Raw genomic sequence first — 23,239 nt, 5'->3', positions numbered from 1 at the left:
GCCAGAGCAAAGAAAGCAGGAAAAGTGAGCACTTAATGCAGAACAGGGTTAACATGTCAGTAACACTGCAATGAAGGGACATGGGGATGTTTCACAAGAATCTGTAACAACCTGAAAAATGGCAACAGCAAAGGGCCCCACAACCACATGGGCCAGTGGAAGAGTCAGGATGACATGGAGTTCAGAGGAAATGGACACAGACATCCCAAGCCAGAGCATCCTTACCAAGTTCAAATGAGAAAGGATGGCAAACATTGAAATCACACTGCATTGTTTACTCTCACAAATAGTTCTGTTGATTTAACTTTGAACTAAATCTGGTTATAACTACCTATATTGTGCATTTTAAGTTCTTTTTAAAAAAATCCCTTCTCATTTGAAGTTCATTAAGACCCTTGCCTGGGTATTATTACAGAAACATCTAGTATTCCAATAACCTGCTGGCATGGGAAGGCATCCTCTAATTCTTAAAGTTGCTATCACGTACATCTTCTCTTTGAATCAACTCGCTCCACAATTCCAGAGGTCTGGGAAGAGGTCAATCAGCAGGGTAATTATAATAGCATATTTTATATTTTTAAGTATGCTCTCACACAAACTTTATTTGATCAGTATTCCCTTCCTTGTGTGATCATTCCTATTTGATACATGTGTAAAGAGGTGACTCACACAAGGCAGCACACCTATTTGAAGCCCCGAGGTTTCCTGACTCCAGGTCAGGTATTCTTTCTTGCTGTGGTACCAATACTTCCTTAAAAGTAAACACAACATAAGCAGCAACCACCTTCATCTGCACCCCCATCCCTCTGCTCCCACTTCTGTAAGATAAGGCCTGTTAGATCAGGTTCCTTCCAGCTATAACAAGGTAAAAATCTCTGATTCTAAATAAGTTTTTAACATAAAATTTAATGAAAACAAATATTTTATCACCAACAAAAGCTGTCAAAGCATTGTTACTCCGCAATGGTGGAATTCAGGAAATGATTACCACTTTAAGGACCTTGTTAAAAAATGTGCACATTAAAAATAATTTACAGAACCAATTCTCCATTTGCAGCACAGTTTAAGAAACAAGGAAATGTATTCGCATTGCTATCTTGCTAATTCCTGTGTTACACTGATGTTACTAATAACATAAAATATTTAAATTTATGTTACACACAGAGCTGACTATAATTATCTAATGAGAAAACAATTTTATATGGGCATCTAAAAATAATCTATTTTACCACTACAACAGATCATACACATGAAATAAATTCTAGTGCCAATTAATGTTATAGTGGTTTATCTACAGACAGAAGTTTGAAATGCTCTCATTTAGCTGATGCCCACATTCACAACAGTATCTGGATAACATTACAATAGGTAGATACAAAGTGTTATTATGCATGTGCAGTACAGAGTAAGTACATTGCAAAATATGTCATGTTCATAGATTACTTCATTTTGCTTACATACAATTTGGCCAGGAGTTTGCATAGATTAAATTGCATTTAAAATTAAGTCCAAGACCAGAGGCATGGACACATGGAACAGACTGACAGATCTCAGAGGTGAGGAGTGTGGGGAGGTTGGGAAGAGTTCATCCAAAGAACATACATGCATATATGCATAACCCATGGGCACAGACAATAAAGTGGTGAAGGCCTGAGGGGGAGCAGGGACTGGGTGGAGAGAGAATGGGGGACACCTGTAATAGAGTCAACAATAAAAGTTTTTAAAAAGGAAAAAATTAAGTCCACAAAGTTGTCCAAAATTTTACAATGTGCTAAAACTGAATGCTGCTTCAAGTAAATATGCTACTTATTGAATTTTCAAGATCTACTCATTAGAAGGATTTTTTTATCATAAAATAATTTTGTTCTGAGACTTGATCTGCACCACAAGTAAATATATTTATGATACTGTAAGCAGGCACTATGTCAAATATTTTACCTATATTGTCTCATCTATCCTATACAATGCTACGAGATAGTGATTTTTATTTATTCATATATAGTATTTCATTTTACAGATGACAAAATGGAGGTGTTAAGCTTCCCAAATTCAGTGTTTCAGAGGGAAAAAAAATCCTTATGTCAGCATATAGTCCTTGTATGTGGTTGATCAATTAAATTGATAAGCGTGCTAATAAGCTTAATATTATTTCTACTGCAACTCAACTTCAATATTGCAGTACACTAACAAGATGTTCCATCAGACAATGTTTAATTACCAGAGCTTTTGCTTAGAACTTGAAACTAATTGGAATAGGACTTTGTTTAGTGTAAACAGATATCTCAAAAGATACTGATTAAATAATGTTTCTTTTCAGGAAACATTTAAAGAAAATCAGCAAAATGTTGTGTCTAGTTAAACATAGTGCCCAATAATATCTTAATATCTGCACAGAAAGAAAACATAGACAAGAGTGAAGATATTGGAGGATCTCCAAATAACATACACTCTTTGTTTCCTTCTGATGCCTGGTCTTTAATCAACATTATCAGTGAAGGATATATCATGATCACTGGCTTAAGAAATTTACACATATCTATAATAATAAAAGTGTAATATGCTAATTAGGCAGGACGTCCTTCCAGACGAAGCTGGAGCTGCGAGGGAAGCACGGGTCCCGGGTGCCGGACGGAGGCCGGTGCTGGCAGCTGGGGGAAGGAAGGCCTACTCTTGCACAAATCTCGTGCATCGGGCCTCTAGTATATACATGTACACACACACACACACACAACTTTATCACTTCTGAATTACAATTTTTTTTAGGTCGGGGGGGGGGGGGGAGTCCTCGCAAAAAATTACAGTATAATAATGGATTTGTAAAGCAATATATTCTGTTCTATGTCATTGATATGTTACTAAAGTAACATATACCTAATTTTTATAAATTGAATCTTCTTTACATGCTGAAGTCACATGCCACGTTATGGAATCTTCTTATAAATCAAGTCATTAAACAACTTTAAGTCAATTTTTTTCATTCCTGCATCTTACATCCCCATCTTTAAATTCTAAAAAATGTACAGAAGCATTTGGAGGGTATAAGGGTGAATAAGGCATGGCCTTATCCTGATCTCCTTTAGGAGCCATAAGGTCCCCGTGTAGAAGATTGCTTTCTAGCAGCAGCATAAGTCCTACTGTAAGCAGGGACGTTCATGGGAAGGCCTTGATGATCTCCCACCATCACTAAAGATGATGTCCAGAAGAACATGAGGAAAAACACAAACCATGCAAAGAGGGGAGGAGATACTATCCTGTATAGACTTTGAAGGAGATCTTTAGTAGGCATGCAAATTGCTTTGAATCCAAGTAAGAGGAGAGTCATTCCAATGAGATGTACTAAATTTGCAGAGGAGATGGTACTTGGAGAACTGGTATTTCAACAATAGAGATATTGAGGGCTATATGCATCAGTTCCTTACTGATTGAAAAAAAAAAGCATTCATAATGGGGTCTGGGGTAGGAAAATGCTTGACGTGTTCTGGGATAGGAAACAACCTAGAGTGACTAGAGTTTTGATGAGGACAAGTGCAGAGGAGTAAGACTGGTGGATCTCTAGGAAAATACCACACCAAAAAGTTTGGACTTGATTCTGCAGTTGGGTTTGTTTGTGCAGGAGTAATGCCACGCGAAGTGGACTTTAGGATGAAAGTGCTGACAGGACTGTGTAAGAAGATCACAGGGCGGTGGAGAGGGGTGTGAAAATGTAAGTGCTGCTTTGTTGTTATACCTGACAAGGGATAATGCATCCCTAAATTGGGAAAATGAAAGAGGTGGGAATAAACTAAGATAAACAGTCTAGAAACAGAATCAATAAAACCTCACAACTAGGTACAGAGATAAAGAAAGGAGATGAAGAAAGCACAGGAGATAAGGAGGATGGTGGTGAAAACAGCAGAGAGAGGGGACACCATGGTAGCCACAGCTTTGACAAGAAATATAACACCATATTTGTTCCTGTTGAGTTTGTGGTACTGTCAGGATACCCAGAGACACATGTAAAAAGTAGGTCTGGCACTCAGAAATATACCAGCTTACTTCCAAATCTAGATGAGAGAGTAGGTGCTTGAGAACTGCAATATATAGGGGACCAAAGAATCTTCTGAAAAGGTGGAGGTCAGCAAAGAAAATACATAAGAGCATCAGAGACCAAGGAAGAAGAACATTCTGCAAATTGAATGTGGATGCCCTCTCAAAATCATGTGGAGGAATTGTCATCAAGACTAAATATTTCAGGGGGCAATGAGGATGAAAGGGGACCTCGCCTCAAAGAGATTAAAAAGCCCCCTAAAAATAAAAATAAGTGTCCTGTACACCACAGGGTCTCGGGTTCGATCCCCAGTTGGGCTTATGGGAGGCAACTGATCAATGTTTCTCTCTCGCATCAATGCTCTCTCTCTCTCTGTCTCTCTATCCCTCCCTCTCTCTCCTCACTCTAACCCCCCCCCCCTTTTCTCTCTGTCTCTCTCCCTGTCCGTTCCTCTCTCTCTCAAGTCAATAAAAGCATATCCTTGGCTGAGGATTTAAAAAAAAAATAGCAACACAGAAAAATAAGAAACAATCAGCCAGTAATTAACCAGTAATTTAATGGCCTGCCAGGAAAGATACAACACTCTTACAAAACACAACAAAACCCAGCCTCAACATCATAAAATTCAAAATGTCTGACATCATATAAAAAATATCAGATATAAGAAGGAGAAAAAAATGTGATCCACAACCAGAAGAAAAATAAGACAATAGGAAAGATTCAGAAAGGGTCATTATGATGGAACTAGAGGGAAAATGACATTTTAGAAGGGACTTTAGATTCAGTATATATGCTAAAGGATGTAAAGGAATACACCAACATGAGGAGATAAATGAAAGGTACAAATACTGTGATTGTACCAAAGAGGCTAGGGATGCAATGAATACTTAAGAACTGATTAGGTTAGAAGACAACCTAATGCTGTTATAGTATTTCAATACTATACACAGGAATTAGTGGTGTTCTGATTCAGAATGATTTGTCTACCGAGCCCATTGTAAAAATGAGAAAAAAAGTCTTTCTGCTTTAAACCTTAATTATCTTTTAAAAAATGTTACTGTAAGTACTTCTAAACTCTCATGTTTTACATTCTTCAAGTGTTACAACACCATTTAAAGAAAGCAATCTGTCCTGTATACCCACAATCAACTGATTTCAGGTAGTTTTATTACACTTGTAGTCACCCCAACTACATTCATTTCTAGCTCATTTCACATACTGGTTGCCTACAGTTCTTTGGTGCAACAAATTTCCAACAACCGATGAATGGTAATCTGCATTTTATCTCTTAAGTTGGGTGCTTATATCACCAAGAGCATGGATCAATTCGAAATAAAACATTTTGCTAACAATTTTCATGGTTCGTTGTCAGAGAAAAGAAGGCTTATTAGCTTGGCACTCTAGATATGGCCTTGTCCATATGGTAAAAAAAATACCAGATTTTTAAAAAGTCAATCAAACCATTCTGGTCTAGCTATTAAAATAAACAGCATGGTCAATAAAACTGGTTGTGCTATTTAAGTCCATCTGTTATTCTCCCAAAAGACTGGAAGAGCATTACTATCAGAGATTGGATCTGGGTTTCTCTTTTCAGCCCCAATACTTTCTAACACAGATCATGAAGCATAGTTATAAAGAACATCTTTTCTGCATATAAAACACAGCTGACATATGGTCTAACAATGGGGCAAAAAATTTAAAATACAGATGAGTTTAATGAAGCTCACAGAAGTTAAATAACTTGCCAAACATCCAAGTAAGTGTCAGAGCCAAGACATGAATATAAAGCCACATGGGTCTCCTTGATCACCTGGCTGCACTTGCTCCTACACTAGAACAAAGGCTGCTGAGATCACAAAGATAAAGGAGAAGTCCAGAAAAGAAATATTATACACTGTCTTAAAACTTCTTCCTGGAAACCTGAAGAGTATCGTAAGCAAAGAACAGAATTATTGAGACACAAGCAAGCAAGTCACAGTAATGCTAATATGTAACAAAATGTATGTATTTTATGGAAAGAGTTATCAACACAGATTCCAAAGCTAAGCAAAATGTAAAGAGTAGCTCTGGGTGAACAAGGACTTATAAATTTTAAGGGTGGCTAATATTTCCTCACACACATTAGTGTTCTTTTAATTCTCCATAAGTAGATATTTATATATCTACCGGTGGTTCACTAATTTTTTAAACATGTTTCTGGGATAAAAATCTGGGACATGAGGAAAGTAAGCATTGAGTTTTCTGGGAAATATTAAACAGGGAAGAAAGGTTCCTGTCCAATGAAAGTATGTATAGTTCTGATCATATACACATTTTCCAAATGTTTAAGTTTACACATTTTTATTTCTTAATGTTTAGCAATTTTTACCCAGCATCAATACTGGTATAGCTAGTGAAAATTAATAATATGTACTTTATACAAACTGTCAAACATGGCTGTATAAAATACAGACATGGTAGTTTATAATCTAGAAAAAAGAAAATATCTATCTTACTCTATTCATTTTTTTTTTCATTGCCAGCATTAGATGTCAGAATCGCAGTCTGTACTGGGTGTGTTTCCAGGTTCTAGATTAGTTACTTCTAAAAACCTAGACTAAATCTGTGCATTTAAGGAGAGGTGCTTGGAATTTTGGTTTTGCAAAGGTTCCAATCAGATTCCCTACCCTGCCTGGGCTATCTCTAGCTGTGGTCATTCACATCCAACCAGTGGACAGTCTAAGAAGAGAAATGGCTCTTTTCTGCACATGCATCATATGAAAGTGAGGGTAGGCTCTGGACTTCACTGTGATGAGCAGCGCTCCCTAGGTGGCAGCACAGAAGCCCAGGACAGTGACGCTACCTGAGGATACACAGGCACAATGAACATCTGAGGGCAAATGTGAGGCTGTGTCTGCAGCAGCCAGAGAAAGGCTGTGTCTGCAGCAGCCAGAGAAAGGTTTTGAAAATGAGGTACATGCACAGATATTGATCTCATCTGCTGAGTATGCCACACACAAGATGCTTTGTTCTTATAAATTGATGGCATACTCTAAGAATATGACCAAACTATTTACTTCCTGACTTTTGCATATGCTAAATCAGTACATACTCTCAGAACTTATGAAACAGGAAGTGTGCACCTTACTACCAGTTGTTCAAATGATGAAAGAAAATTGCCTGGACACACACACACACACACACACACACACACACACACACATTTCTACAGCCTAGAACTCTTAATTTTAAGTACAATTTTTAAAAAGTTGGATCATTAGCAATCCTGTGAATGTTAGAAACATCTTAACAGTGTCTCAGAGGAAAAAGGGTATAATACAGAATGAGAAAAAGAGGGAAAGTTAAATTATGTCTGCCATTATAATAAATCTAAACCCAGAAGGAGGTCTGCAAATCAGCGGGTTCTAATGATATATTAAGGTAAGTGATTATTGATGAAAAATGAATAAGCCTTTTTTATTTCAGCAACCTTTAAATCACACCTAGCTACTTAAAACAACTCAAACGCATTCATTTATTCCTTGACGGGCATTTAGCTGTCCTTGGGTATAATGAGACTTCATTTTGTGAAGTATGTATATAGTTGATCCCAGGTGATGGACAAAATGTGCCAGAAAAAGATATATTATATAAAAGTCTAGCATCTTTCAAATATTGGATCTATCATGTCCAAGCTGGGAATTAAAAAAACAAAAACAAACAAAAAAACCCCACTCGAGCTATTTGTTGTTTACCATAAATATAACATCAATAATACTCTGTACTATATATTAACAATGACCCTTATTTTAATTAATTATCATATAATGCAGTGATTTTTCAACCAGTGTGCTGTAAGAATTTTTAAAACATGCAATATCAGACTATTTAGTCAGGGGCATTAACCTCTTTTTCCTTAGATTGCCAACTTAAAAATGACAACAGCCAACACAATAATAGCCATCCAGTGTGAATGAATCAAAATCATCATATATATATAATTTATATATTTCAAACCCTCACCTGAGGATATGGTTGTTGTTTTTATCTTCACCTGAGGATGTTTATTGATTTTAGAGCAGTGGTTCTCAACCTGTGGGTCGCGACCCCTTTGGGGGTCAAACGACCCTTTCACAGGGGTCACCTAAGACCATCGGAAAACACATATATAATTATATATTGTTTTTGTGATTACTCACTATGCTTTAATTATGTTCAATTTGTAACAATGAAAATACATCCTGCATATCAGATATTTACATTACAGTAAATTTACATTACATTACAGATTCATAACAGTAGCAAAATTACAGTTATGAAGTAGCAACAAAAATAATTTTATGGTTGGGGGTCACCACAACATGAGGAACTATATTAAAGGGTCATGGCATTAGGAAGGTTGAGAACCACTGTTTTAGAGAGAGAGGAAGGAAGGGAGGGAGAGAAACATCAATGTAAGAGAGAAAACATTGATTGGTTGCTTCCAATATGTGCCCTGACCAGGGATCAAACCCACAACCTGAGTATGTGCCCTAACCAGGAACTGATCCTGAAACCTTTTGGTGTACAAGACAATGTTCCAACCAAATGAGTCATCTGGCCAGGGCTAATATATTTTTTGGTGTGCTGCAGAATTTTGGTAATTAGTTTATGTGTGCCATGAGATGAAAAAGGTTGAAATTTGTTGATATAATGGATACAAGGCATTTATAATACTAACTAGAGGCCTGGTGCACGGGGGGGGGGGGGGGGTTCCCTCAGCCCAGCCTGTCCCTCTCACAGTCTGGGAGCCCTCAGTGGATGTCCTACTGATGGCCACAGTCTGGCAGCAGAGGTTTGGAGCAGGCGTCCCGTGTGTGTGTGTGTGTGTGTGTGTGTGTGTGTGTGTGTGTGTGTCTGTCTGTCTGCTAGGGCCTACCCCCAGCTGCGCCATGTAGGCTCGAAGCAGTTGCCGTGTGTGTGTGTGTGTGTGTGTGTGTGTGTGTGTGTGTGTGTCCGTGTGTGTGTCCACTGGGAATCTTCCCCCAGCCACATTGGAGGCTCAGAGCAGGCTGTGTGTGTGTGTGTGTGTGTGTGTGTGTGTGTGTGTGTGTCTGCTGGGGGCCTGCCCCCAGCCACACCATGGAGGCTTGGAGCAGGAGCCCTTCTGTGTTGATCTCTCAGGCTCCTGGTCTCCACTGCATGTTGTACTCTCCCTTGAGCTATGGCCAGGATGGGGGTGCTGCCCACAAGCCGGGCTTTCCTGCTCCCGGATCGCCATGGCGACCTGGGAGCAGGCCCAGCTGGGGGCTGTTCACAGGCTCGGCTTTCCTGCCCCCAGGTCTCCATGGCAACTGGGGAGCAGGCCCAGCTTAGGGCTGCCCACAGGCCAGGCTTGCTTTCCTGCTCCCGGATCACCATGGCGACCGGGGAGCAGGGAATGTTTGGTGCTGCCCGCAGACCAGGCTTGCTTTCCTGCTCACAGATTCTCATGGCAACCAGGGAGAAGGCGCAGCTGGGGGCTGCCCACAGGCCAGGCTTGCTTTCCTGCTCCCGGATCCTCATGGTGACCAGGGAGAAGGCACAGCTGGGGGCTGCCCGCAGGCCGGGTTTGCTTTCCTGCTCCTGGATCAGGCACAGCTGGGGGCTGCCTACAGGCCGCACTTTTCTACTTACTGATGGCCGGATCACCACAGTGACCCAAGGCCCAGCGGCACTTTCCTGCTCTCCAATAGTCATAGGGTCCCAGCTGGGGGCAGGGCTTAGCAGTGTGGGGCTTAGGCAGCACGGGGGTCCCGGCTGGGGGCTCAGGTGGCACACAGGAGTCCCGGCTGGGGGTGGGGCGTATGCCCAGGGCTGCACATGGGGCCCGGTTGGCAGCTCACACTGTCCCGCCCTGCCTGTAGTATAGGATAGAGGCCTGGTGCACAGGTGGGGGCCGGCTGGTTTGCCCTGAAAGTGTCCCGATCAGGGTGGGGGTCCCGCTTCGGTGCCTGGCCAGCCTAGATGACGGGCTGAAGGCTGTTTTCAGCTGGTCACATCCCCTTCAGGGTGGGGGTCCCCACTGGGGTGCCTGGCCAGTCTGGGTGAGGGCCTGAGAGCCATTTTCAGGCTGGAGGGCAACTTAAGCTCCCAGCCTCTCCTTTTTTTCTTTTTTTTTTTAATTCTGGGATTTATTTACCTTCTATAGCTGTCATTGGAGCTGAGAGCTGGCTCCAGCTCTGAGGGCTGAAAGCAGATTTCTGGGTCTGTTTGGCTTCTATAATTGAAACTCTGTTGCCATCACAGCAGCTCTAAGCTCTGAGGCCGAAGCTGGCTGAAAGCAGGTCTCTGGAGCTTGTTTAGCTTCTATGATTGCAACATAGTTTCTTAGAGTGCAGCTCAGAGGCCAGCAGCGGCAGGCTAGGAACGTTGGCTTCCTCCATCACTGGAGCAAGCAAGCCTCCTGTTCGCTTCAGCTGCATGGCTGCCGGCCGCCATCTTGGTTGGAAGTTAATTTGCATATCTCACTGATTAGCCGATGGGAAGGGTGTCGGGGTTATGGTCAATTTGCATGTTTCTCTTTTATTAGATAGGATATTACACAATTACATGGTAGTTTTATTTCAATATATCAAAGAGCTATCAATTTATTTTTGTGTGTATTTTATTTTCATTTTTTAAAGTTTATCTTTATTGTCATTATTCCACCACAGGCCTCCCAGAGGGAAGCAGCAAATAGTTCCTCCCAAGGTGGGAACATGCACAGGCTGCATCACAGGCTGTGGCAAAACCGACTGCAGCCTGGGCCTGCACCAGCTTCATCCGTCCTCTAATGCCACAGCCCTCATTCACCTTAGTCTCCTGCTCTGAAACGAATCTATGGCTGTTCAAGTTAAACACTCCATCAAATCCCTGCAGATTACAGGGGAGGGCAGTTGGGGGTGACCAGACCGGCAGGGGAGGGCAGTTGGGGGTGACCAGGCCTGCAGGGGAGAGCAGTTGGGGGTGACCAGGCCTGCAGGGGAGGGAAGGTAGGGGCAATCAGGCCAGCAGGGGAGCAGCTAGGCATCGATCAGGCTGGCAGGGGAGTGGTTAGGGGTGATCAGGCTGGCAGGCAGGTCAGCGATTGGGAGCCAGCAGTCCTGGATTGTGAGAGGGATGTCCGACTGCTGGTTTAGGTGGTATCGGGCCTAAATGGGCAGTTGGAAATCCCTCGAGGGGTCCCAGATTGGAGAGGGTGCAGGCTGGGCTGAGGGACACCCCTCCCCCCATACACAAATTTCATAAACTGGGCCTCTAGTCATCATATAAAATATATCATTCACATGCAGCAAACTGAAATTTCCAAATGTCCTGGAGCTCAAGAATATAGATGATGACGGTGGTGGTGGTGGTATCCTATATAATAAAGAGGTAATATGCAAATTGACCCTCACACCATCGCATCACAAGATGGCTGCCCCACGTCATCACAAGTCAACCGTCCCCATGTTGTCACAAGATGGCCACCCCCACATCGTCACAAGATGGCCATCACAAGATGGCCACCCCTATGTTGTCACAAGATGGCCAGCAGGGGAGGGCAGTTGGGGGTGACCAGGCCTGCAAGGGAAGGCAGTTGGGGGGGGGACCAGGCCTACAGAGGACACAGTTGGAGGCGACTGGGCCAGCAGGGGAGCAGTTAGGGGGCAATCAGGCAGGCAGGCAAGGGAGTGGTTAGGAGCCAGCAGTCCTGGATTGTGAGATCGGGCCCTAAACAGGCCCCTGTGGGATTGGGTCTGAACCGGCAGTCAGATATCCCCCAAGGGGTTCCAGATTGGAGAGGGTGTAGGCTGGGCTGAGGGACACTCCCCCCCAACCCCCGTGCACAAATTTCATGCACTGGGCCTCTAGTAGTAATAATAATAATAATAATAATAATAATAATAATAATAATAATAGTAATGGCAGCCACTAATACCTCCTGGCCTCTCCCTACATGCAAGACAGTATTCAAAGTGACTTATATGTAGTTGTTCATTTAATCCTTACATAAACCCTGATGAAGTAAGTACTACTATTATCCCCATTTACAGATGCAAAAAGTGGAGCACAGAAGGTTTATTGGCAGAGCTGGGCTGTGAACTCAGGCTGGCTCCAGAACCTGTGCTCTTAACCATACTTACATCACATCCTATTAGCATGTCATGTTGTATGGTACCCTATCACATCTCTCTCCCTCTCTCTTTCTCAAAATTATATAAACTTCAAGAAATCTATAAGAATCATGGACTTGACCTGTAAGCGAAGGGGATTTAAACAATGAAAATGTTTAACAATATTTTGCTGAAATTCCACATTTCTTTTCTAAAGCAGGCACTCTGTACTTAAATACAGATTCCAGGGAGGAACCAAGATGGTGGCACAGGTAAACACCTGAATTTGCTGCCTCGCACAACCACATAAAAACTACAACTAAAAAACAAAACAGATATCATCCAGAACCATGGGAAGGCTCGCTGAGTGGAGTTATATAACTAGAAGGAAAGAGAAAAGTGCACTGAGACTGGGAGGACGTGTGGAGGTACGGAAGTGTGGAGGTATGGAGGGGTGCGGAAATGGGCTGGCAATTGGGTACACTGTTGTCTTTTTCAATTGGGAGGGAGATACAAGCCCCTGACTGCTCTGAACTCCAGTTCCGGGCGAGACTCTGGGGACCCAGACTCATACGGGGAGAAACTGGACTGTCTGGCATCAGGCTGGAACATGAGGGCGGCTTTCTCTCAGAAGTGCTTGCAGCGATCATTGTTCCTGCATGGTGCTGCAGGACACAGAGACCCAGGGACCTCTTCGGGGTAGGGCTGACAGGCAGCCATTGCTGTTTGCTCCGCCTTGGTGATTCCCTGAAACCCTGCCCCACCCAATTTATGATCCCACCCAAGCAGTGCACAGAGGCTTTTGCATATGAATGGCCTGGCCTTTTGCAATCTAAAATCTAACAAACTGCACCTGGGTCAGAGAGCACCAGAGCTTTCAAAAGAAGCCCCAAGGCTCAACAGCAGCCTGCATTGCTTCACAGCTGGGCCTCATCTGGGCACCTCCAAACCCCAACAAAGAGGAGGAATCTGAAGATCTCTCTGTAGCTCCTGCTGGGTGGCCACAGGCAGTGGCTGACTTTGCACCTCCTTGGAGATCCAAGAGCCCGTGTACCCAGTGGTCAGAGTGAGACCATACCAGATTACAACTCTTTACATCCATAAGAGACACACTCAGGGGGCAGGCTCAGTGAGCACTAAAGCCCCACTGAAGCAAGTCCTGCCCCATAAGGGTGTCTCCAGCACAGCAATTCTCCCATTGTAGACACAGCTGATTCTCACAGCCAGTTGGCCTGGAGGTCAATTCCTCCCAGTGATACGAACAGCAATCAAGGCTTAACTAAAACTACAATTTTGTGTGCACACAGCCCACAAAGGGGTGCAACAAGAGTGTCCACCTCAGGTAATTAGGGAGGCTGAGCCACTGGGCCCTATAAGACACCTACCACACAAAGCCACTCTATCAACACAGGGAAGCAGCCAAAATGTGGAGACAAAGAAACAGGTCACAAATGAAAGAAATGGAGGAAAGCAAACTACTGGATATAGAGTTCAAAGAATCTTCTAGATACCTCTGAGAAATATAGTGAGACCCTCAAGGATATGAAAAAGGACCAATAAGAAATTAAGCATACACTGACTGAAATAAAGAATAATATACAGAGATCCAACAGCAGACTAAAGGATCCCAAGAATCAAGTCAAAGATTTGAAATATGAAGAATCAAAAAACACCCAACCAGAAAAGCAAAAAGAAAAAAGAATCCAAAAATATGAAGATAGTATAAGGAGCCTCTGGGACAACTTCAGGTGTACCAACATCCGAATTATAGGGGTGCCAGAAGAAGAGAGAGAGCAAGATATTGAAAACCTATTTGAAGAAATAATGACAGAAAACTTCCCCTACCTGGTGAAAGAAATAGACTTACAAATCCAGGAAGCGCAGAGAACCCCAAACAAGAGGAATCCAAAGAGGACCACACCAAGACACATCATAATTAAAATGCCAAGGGCAAAAGACAAAAAGAGAATATTAAAAGCACCAAGAGAAAAACAGTTAGTTTCCTACAAGGGAGTACCCATACAATTGTCAGCTGATTTCTCAACAGAAACTATGCAGGCCAGAAGCGAGTGGCAAGAAATATTCAAAGTGATGAATAGCAAGAACCTACAACTAAGATTACTCTACCCAGCAAAGCTATCATTTAGAATTGAAGGTCAGATAAAGAGCTTCACAAATAAAAGGAAAAGCTAAAGGAGTTCATCACCACCAAACCAGTATTTTATGAATGCTGAAGGGTATTCTTTAAGAAGAGGAAGAAGAGGAAAAAGGTAAAGATAAAAATTATGAACTACAAAGTGACAACAAATACATATCTATCAACAAGTGAATCTAAAAATCAAGTGAATAAAAAATCTGGTGAATATAATAGAATCAGGGGCATAGAAAGGGAGTGGACTGACAATTCTCAGGGGGAAGGGGGTGTGGAGGGTTCGGGAAGAGACTGGACAAAAATCGTACACCTATGGATGAGGACAGTGGGGGGCGGGGGGTAAGGGCATGGGCTAGGTACCGGGTGGAGGGGAGCTATGGGGGGAAAAAAGAGTAACAACTGTAATAATCTGAACAATACAGATTTATTTAAAAAAAATAAAAAATAAATAAATACAGCTTCCATTTTTCTTTATCATATACTACACTCCATAAATGGTGTTTGCTATGCTGATGAAGACTTGGATTTACACATTTGTTCATATAATTAACATAATTGAATACCTATGTGTCAGGCTCTGGAATATAGCTATGGATGAGAGACAAAAAGTCCTACATTAAAATGGAACTTCCTTCTAGTTGTTGGAGATGACTGGCAAACGAAACTTTAAAGTGTGAAGATGCCACACCATCACATCATAAGCACTAGTAAGAAACAGCAGGAAAGGCAGTTAGAGAGTTCAAGGAGAAGGAAGGCAAAGTTGAGATTTTAAATTATTTGTATTTCCTCATATCAATTAGCTTTAGTCACTGCTGGTGGCATTGCCTGCACCACCCTCCCCCACAGCTGCTGTGAGGACAAAGCCAGGTCCCCTCAGAGGCAGCTGGGCTCTTCCAAGGTGAGTGCTCCAGACAGCATGGCATTCCACCTAGAAGCATTGTGACTCTCCCTCCTAAGGGCTGAGGCTCCTGCAATGGTTGGCCCAGAATTTGCTTGGAATGCAAACCAACTTGCCACCGGGCCCATCTTCCTCTCCCTAACCAACCATCTTCTCTGCTGCCCTCCTTCCCACTGTTGGTAGAGAAGGGGAAAGCAGGAAGCCCACATAAGAAAAGTCACCCTGGTGGCCATGGGCAAGCATGGCCCAGAGCCCTGAACGCACTAAAGAAGGGCCTCAGTTTGTAAAAATAAGAGACACCTGACTCCACATACCTGTCCTGTGATAGGAAACTGGCAGAGCCCTGGCTTGTATCTGTCTCAGGCCCAAGTTCTCCCTTGATGGTGGAGCTTATCACCAGTGCCTACAGGAAACTTTGCTACTTTTTACCACAGTTTCTATCTCTTAGGAATGCAATCTCATCCAACCCATTTGTACATACATGTGAATTGTACTGGCATTGTGACTTTACTTTTAAACATTTTCAAAATCTCTCTCTCTCTCTCTCTCTCTCTCTCTCTCTCTCTCTCTCTCTCTCTCCCTCCCTCCCTCCCTCCCTCCCTCCTGTGTGTGTGATGCACATGCTGTTTAGTCAGCTCTGATTCCCGGAGACTCTATGAATGAGTGACATCCACAATGTCTTATCTCAGCAGCCCTGATCAGCTCCTGTAGAATCATGCCTGTGGCTTCTTTTATGGATTGAATCCATCTCATATTTGTTCTTCCTCTTTTCCTGCTGCCTTCTATTTTTTCCCCCCAGTATCACCATCTGTCCCAAAGAACCTTCTCAGGAAATGCCTGAAGTAGGACAGTTCCATTTTTGTCATTTTTGCCTCCAGAGATGTTTCAGACTTAATTTGCTCTAGGACCCACTTGTTTGTCTTTCTAGTATCCACAGAACTACCCTCCAACAACATATTTCAAGTGAATCCATTTTTTCCCTCTCAGCCTTCTTTACTGCCAGCTTTCACATCTGTACGCAGTAATTAGAAATAGGAGGGTGGATGATCTTAGTCTTGGTTTCTAATAACACATCTTTGCTCTTGGTGATCTTTCCTAATTCTTCATTTACTGCCTTTCCAAGTCTCAGCCTTCTTTTCATTTCTTGGCTGCAGTCTCCACTGACATTGATGACTGAGCCAAGGTAAAATCTTTAACAATGTCAATATCTTCACTGTCTGGGTTAAAGGGTGTATTTCTTCTGTAGTCATGATTTTTCTCTTTTTCATGTTCAAATGCAGCCCTGCTTTGGCACTTTCTTCTTTCATTTTCATCAGAAGTTTCAAATCACTTACTTTCCACAAGTAAGATGATGTCATCTCATATCTTAAATTATTGCTATTCCACCAATTTTCACTCCTCCTTTCTCTGAGTCTAGCCTAGTTTTTCCTATGATATGGTCTGTGTACAGGTAAACAGATAGGGAGATAAAATGCACCCTTGCCTGACACCTTTGCCTATAGGAAACCATTCTGTTTCCATATTCTGTGACAGCAACTTCCTGTCCACAGTACAGGTTACACATTAGGACAATCAAGTGCTGAGGCATGCCCATTGCTTTCAGAGCAGCCCAGAACTTTTCATGATGGTCATAGTCAAAGGCTTTACTGTAGTCTACAAAGCATAGACTAACCTTTTTCTGAGAGTCTTTGCAGCACTCCATTATCCAGTGAATGCTCACAATTAGATCTCAAGTGCTTTTTCCTTCTCTGAATGCAGCTTGACTGTCCAGCATTTCTGGCTCTCTCTAAGGCAGAAGCCTTTGTTGCATCACTTCAAGCATCACTTCACTTGTGTGGGAAACTAGAGCAATGGTCCTATAGTTACTGCACTCCTTAGCATCTTCTTTTTTGAAAATCAGGATGTATATTGGAAAGTTTTATGGGATTTCAGCAAGTAAGGCACGCTCAGCTTCTAGAGCTCTTGGTGTCTTGAATCCTCCAGCAGGCCATATTCTTGTTACAAGATTTATCCAGATATAAAAGTGGGGAAGTAATACCCTCACACAATAATAGTAAACAATCAGGGCACTGCCTGCCCTTTGAAAGTCAACCAACATACTGTGTCAACTATAAGTATGCCAGGATTATTGGACAGTGTAAAGCCACTCAGTCAGCAAGGGCCACACTACACCTACAACCAGTTTGCCTTGATCTAATATAAAAGCTCTCTTCTATAACAACCAACACAATTCAGATGTTCTGACTTTAAAAGAAAATAGGATGGTGCTCTTTGAATTCACCCATTACAAAGAAGATTAATGGGACTCTCCCAGAAGCAAATGAGATTCTTTAGAATTAACATTAGAAAGAAGAGGTTGACTAAATCATGACTTTATGAGTTCCACCAAGGTTTCTGAACTGGCTTGGTGAGTAGTTTGTGTCTAGCAGATGCTCAACTGATAACTGCCAGTGACTCATGTAGTTCCCTCTCCCTCTGTGCTCCAGGGAAGCCTGCAGGCCCTAGCAATGCTGCAATTCGCATGTCATTTATAGTCATGAATACCCAAAACAAGAATTTTAAATTCCTCAAATGCTTAAAGTGATACCATATTAAAGACATTAATATTCTCACATCCCTACTTTGGAACTGATCCATAAAGACAGTATCACCAACTACAGCTGTCACTTATGGCACCTGAATCCTGGACACACGGTACCCCCCAGCCCAAACCAGATGCTACATAATGGGGTTGTAGCATCTCCTTGTGTCTGCCCCACTTGCTTGAGGGTTCAAGACACCAAGAGCTTCAGAGGCTGAGCATGCCTTACTTGCTGAAATCCCATAAAACTTTTCAAAATATCAGACACTCAAGAAAAGTCATACCAGTTCTGCCAATGACTTTTAGGGGCTGGAGGTATTAAGGAATTTACAGAGTAAAGTGTTCACCATAATTTAATATTCACCAGCAGTACATAAATCCAGCACCTTAATTAAACTATACTGTGAGTTCAAGTCAAAAACTAGGCATATTATATATAGTATACAAAACACAGCTCTGACCCTTTTAGCTCAAGCACAGTACCTCTTAGAAGCCCCTTCTTCTCTGAGTCAATATTCTCAGAATCCTATTTCATTCCTATTATTCTTTGTACAATATATTGCATGTGATCTGTCATGTGGCACCAAGTGAGTGGAACTTGGGAGGTGAGTCAGATCTTGTTCATTCTGTGACCCAGACACCTTCCGCAGCAGCCGCCGAATACCTCCCAGGACAGTCACAGAGGCTAGAATACAAACATGCACAAGAACTTTGGCCTTGTTGAAAGAGTTTAAGCCTTTGGTTATTTCACAAAGCTTAAATATACAAACTGTAGAAAAGAAGGAAATGGAAGAAAAAGAGAATAATTAGAAATAAGTATCCTCAGCTTTATTTTGTTACAAAGCAGGTGCTTTTTAAAAATTTTGCAACTGCGGCTTGCAAAAACAAACAAACAAACAAAAAAGGTCTTCTGTGCCTGAATTATAAGTATATAGAATTTAAGTCACTTATCTAGGTCCTCCTTCTTTCCCCCACAGACCACACAATGACTTGGTGAAATTTAAAGAAAACCTTCACCGACTTCCATCCAACACAAAAATCACCATAACTGTCCAAATTCATAATAATTAGTAGTTCTATGGAAATCCCTAGAGTTGTGTAGTCCACAACTTGTTCCACTGATAGCCTATGTTCCCCAGCATTCCCCAATTCCATTTGCATGCCACCCACCCTCTCTTGCAAACTTCTTTAAGAATTCAAAGTGACACTAGAATTTAAAGCAAACTTGGAGTTAAAATTTTACTTTACTACTCTAAGTGACTGATTCAGGTCCAGTTTATTAAGGTAATATTTTCCATTTCATGAGGATAGCCAGGGTTTCGTTATGAGCTGTACTAGTATTCTGTGGCCTATTGCTCTTTGGTTGTTACAGGCTCAGTCGGGCTCTACCTTGGGAAGGTTCATATCACCTGAGGCTGAGCCAGGTGGGCCTCTTGGGGAGGTAAACAAGATTTCAGTTAATACAAGGGAGATAAAGCAGCACAAATTCAGGCCAAGGTTATTTTTTTTTTTTTTTTTACCCAATGATATCTGTTTAACTTTTAAAATTATTGTAAATTTATTTTATTTTTTAAAAATATTATGATTCTTTTAATAACATTTTTTAAACATCAATTTTTTGTTCCACTTACTTATGCACTCATTGGTTACTTCCTGTATGTACCCTGACCAGAATCAAATCCACAATAATGGAGTATGAGGAGGATGCTCTAACCAACTGAGCTATGGGCTTAATAACTTTTCTGATTACCAAATACAGATATAACACCCGGAAGATACAGAAAGTATAAATTAAAACACTTAAAAAATAAATAAAAGAGAAACACTGTTTTTTATCCGAGCTCTTATATTGTACTCCCGTATGACAAAAGGAACCTATCGATTGTGTATGAGACTGTTTTAAATGAGCCAATTCCTTCAGTTACAAGTAACCTAATCCAATTTTGAGTCACATTTTTTTATTTTTATAAGGGCATAAAAAATAACTCATTTAAACGCCTAAGTAACATGTATTCAAACAAAACGCAAAAGTCCCATTTCCTTCAAATGGCGTTTGGGCACCAATAATGCAAGTAAACTTTGATTAGGATCAACCTGCCCCCCATGCCCCACCAAGAAATAAGGTACCATTAAAATCTCAATGGTCAATCAAAACATTTTAATTATCCTCACTTACAGGGCTATTTTTAAATTCCTTTTGATTTACCCCTTTGGCCATTTCTTAACCACCTGAAATGCCAAAGACACTAAATCCAACATCATTCAGTTTTTCTCCGAGTTTTGCAAGCACAACACAAACCTCCTGGCCTCCTAATTCTCTTAATAACTCAATTTGACACTTGGAATACCCGATTTAACAAACCTTGAATCTATAAGCTTCTATCTCTTTACTCAGCCTGGTTGCCAAAGCAAATGAACTTACTGAATACTCCTGAAATGGCTAGTATTTCCAATAGTTTAAGTTAATGTTGAGACCTACAAAAATATTACCTAAGCTTTACAATGAATTTATATTCATTCTTACTAGCTTTGGGGAACCTGAAGAAATGATTTTCCCACCCTTTTGGCTTTCCTTTAATTAGAGACTCATACAAAAGGTAAAGTGAAAAAGAAGGTAGTGACACCCTTAAGACAATTTCAAATTTTGAACCTAAACAACATGAAAGTGCAAAAGAATTGGGGGTGTCTCCCAGCAGAGTCCAAAACCATTGCCCCGTTGCCCAGCTCCTCCAAAGCTTCAGCAGGGCTAAGAGGCTCAGGATCCCACTGAATGGTGATGCCCGGTGACTGGAGAGGCTTGACAGTTGCTGCTTCACACACAGCAGCTCTCAGGAAAGCAGAGCCACCACCAAAGGCCTCAGCTAGCACCCAGAGCCCCAAGAAGCTGTCAGCATCCCATCCTGTCATACTCCTCCCAATCATTTCCCTTCCAAGGAGGGACACTGGGCAATCACTAGGCAAAGCCCAACCAGTCTCCAATAAGCCCACCCTAGCTCCTGCAAGGAAAATGGTGACAGTCATCCCTTCTTCCTCCCTCCCAGTTAGTCACTGTAGTAAATTAATTTGTAAAACAGTTAAGCTCAAAGAGCTAGCCACCTACCCTGCCCCTTGCCAAAGGAATCATCTTGGAGACAATTATCTGGCCCCAAAGTATTTTGAGAACATATATTTTTAAAACTCTGCATTCCTAAGGATTCCACAATATAACCCCTATATAGTTTATTGGGTAGAACTAATAAGGAAAGGCATAAATTGGTACTGAAAATTAAAAATACTTGTGAGCACGACCGGCATGGCTCAGTGGTTGAGCGTCAACCTATGAACCAGGAGGTCACAGTTCGATTCCTGGTCAGGGCACATGCCCGGGTTGTGGGCTTGATCCCCAGTAGGGGACATGCAGGAGGCAGCACATCAACGATTCTCTCTCAACATTGATGTTTCTATCTCCCTCTCCCTCTACCTTTCTCTCTGAAATCAATAAAAATATTTAAAACAAACAAACGGCCTGAGGAATGAAGGGTCATGGGTTTGATTCGCAGTCAAGGGCACATACCTGGGTTGCAGGTTTGATCCAATGCCCTGGTCAGGGCTCAAGCAGGAGGCTACCAATTGATGTGAATCTCTCACATTGATATATATTCATCTATCTTTCTCTCTTTCTCTCTCTCCCCCTCCCCCTCTTCCATTCTCTATAAAAATCAATGGAAAAAATATCCTCGGGTGGGGATTAACAAAATAAAAATAAAAATGGACTTTAGATTCAAATCTTGACAAAGTCTCCCAAGAAGTTGAAAATACATCTCACAACGGGGCTTCACATAAATCCTCAGGAATTTAAATTTGTACTTGATTGATATTTCATCCTTGTGCAGGAGTAAGAAAGAAAATAACACCAACCTAAGACCACTATACCAGTAAGATTGGTACTTGAATCTATGGGTTTGGCCTGTGTAATGGAAGAACCAGGTGGTTGGGTCAGATAATAAGATGAGTTATTATGCCAAGCTTCAGATAAGCAGGATCTTGGCATGTCTGTTAGAGGCTAAAGTCAAATGAAATACCAAGCAGCTCAAGGAGACTTTGATCACAGTGTGGTCAGCTCATTATCAAATACCCAAAAGTTCAGTGCCCTGAAGAGGAAAAGACTCTAAAACAAAAACTAAAACTCTCTGCTGGAAGACTATTTGCCTGATGACTGCTATCAAGGTCTAAAGTAGTTTGCTGTTATTCTCATATTTCTACAGAACATTTAAACTTTCCCTAAGGTTAAAATAAATATATAAAAAAAACAACCCCATTACACATTTCTTCTACAAACAAATTGTGGTTTTAGGCAATGTTAATCAACAAAAAGAATTAAACAAGAAGGCTTTACAATTATCCATGACCTTATTAATGGTGTCATTACTTTTAAGATTTCATTTGTTGGGTTGCTTATGTCACCTCAGCCTTTAATTTCACTGATGCATCTCTAACTATATTAGAATAGCTTAATGAATGGTGATTACTTGTTTTTACTCACCAAGATTTAACATTTGCAGAACATATAACACCAGGGCCATTTAATTCACACATGTATAGATTTACCCTTTAAAACTGAGCTTTTATTAGAAAAGTACGACATGAATCAATATGACGTAGTCTGATATAATTAGGGCTGATTCTGAAAGGGGGGGGTCTTAGAGCCCACAAACACCATGCTGAGGGCTTAGACTGCATCGTGGAGACAATAAACTACCATAGGGTAATTTAAAACTAGGGAATGAGATGTTATATTTCTATTTTAGATAGAAAGTTTCAGCTATTGGGTGAAGTAGGGATTTGAGGAGAGCAGGGATAAAGGCAGGGAGGAAAATTAGGAGACTACTGCCAGTATCCATGTGTGGTGGTATGAAGGAGAGAAAAGATTTGGAGTGATTTAGAATGTAAAATTGGTAAGCCTTGTCACTGACTGATCCTGTGGGGGGGAGGGGGAAAGCCGGATGCAAAGAAAGGCTTATGGCTTGAGCAGATGTGTAGGTGGTGATAGCATTCTCTGACATTAGGCTCATAAAACTACAGGAGGTTTGGAAAGAAAATGATGACTCTGGCTTTGAATTAAGTTTGGTTTAGGCATTCAGGTGCCTGAGAGACACAGGAAGCACACTTTCCCAGCTGGTCCTTAGCTCCAGGAACCTGGGGCTTCAAGGAGAGGGCTAGGATAGTATCAGTGCCACCTGGTAGCTAAACCAACCCAAAAGAACACTTAGGGCAGTGGTCGACAAACTGCGGCTCTGCAAACTGCAGCTCACAAGCCACATGTGGCTCTTTGGCCCCCTGAGCGTGGCTCTCCCACAAATACCGGCTCTTCCACAAAATACCGTCTTCTGAGCATGGGCCACAAAGTTTCAATCGCACTGTACGTGCGTGCCCGCATGTGGTATTTTGTGGAAGACCCACACTCAAGGGGCCAAAGAGTGGCATGTGGCTCGCAAGCCACAGTTTGCCGACCACAGACCTAGGGTAT

The 23,239-nt window shown here is 41.8% G+C and overlaps 1 protein-coding gene across 27 annotated transcripts in view; it reads right to left on the bottom strand.

Moving 5' to 3' along the window:
• PARD3 (par-3 family cell polarity regulator) overlaps positions 1 to 23,239 on the bottom strand; it is an 814,705-nt gene that overhangs the window by 150,635 nt on the left and 640,831 nt on the right. Inside the window, exon 23 of one of the 27 annotated variants that reach the window (XM_036350627.1) lies at positions 18,071 to 18,418. The exons of 25 other annotated variants lie outside the window; for them this stretch is intronic. In XM_036350627.1, coding sequence (XP_036206520.1) covers positions 18,355 to 18,418 — 64 coding nt within the window. In that variant the 3' untranslated portion in view covers positions 18,071 to 18,354. Of the gene's footprint in view, positions 1 to 18,070; positions 18,419 to 18,474; positions 18,503 to 23,239 lie in introns of those variants that run through there. One more of the 27 variants, XM_036350649.1, reaches the window with a different exon arrangement.

This window comes from Myotis myotis, unplaced genomic scaffold (genome assembly GCF_014108235.1).
Source record: "Myotis myotis isolate mMyoMyo1 unplaced genomic scaffold, mMyoMyo1.p scaffold_m19_p_1, whole genome shotgun sequence".
NCBI lineage: Eukaryota > Metazoa > Chordata > Mammalia > Chiroptera > Vespertilionidae > Myotis > Myotis myotis.
The sequence above is the reverse complement of the archived record's forward strand: the minus strand, read 5'-3'. Positions and strand labels throughout refer to the sequence as shown.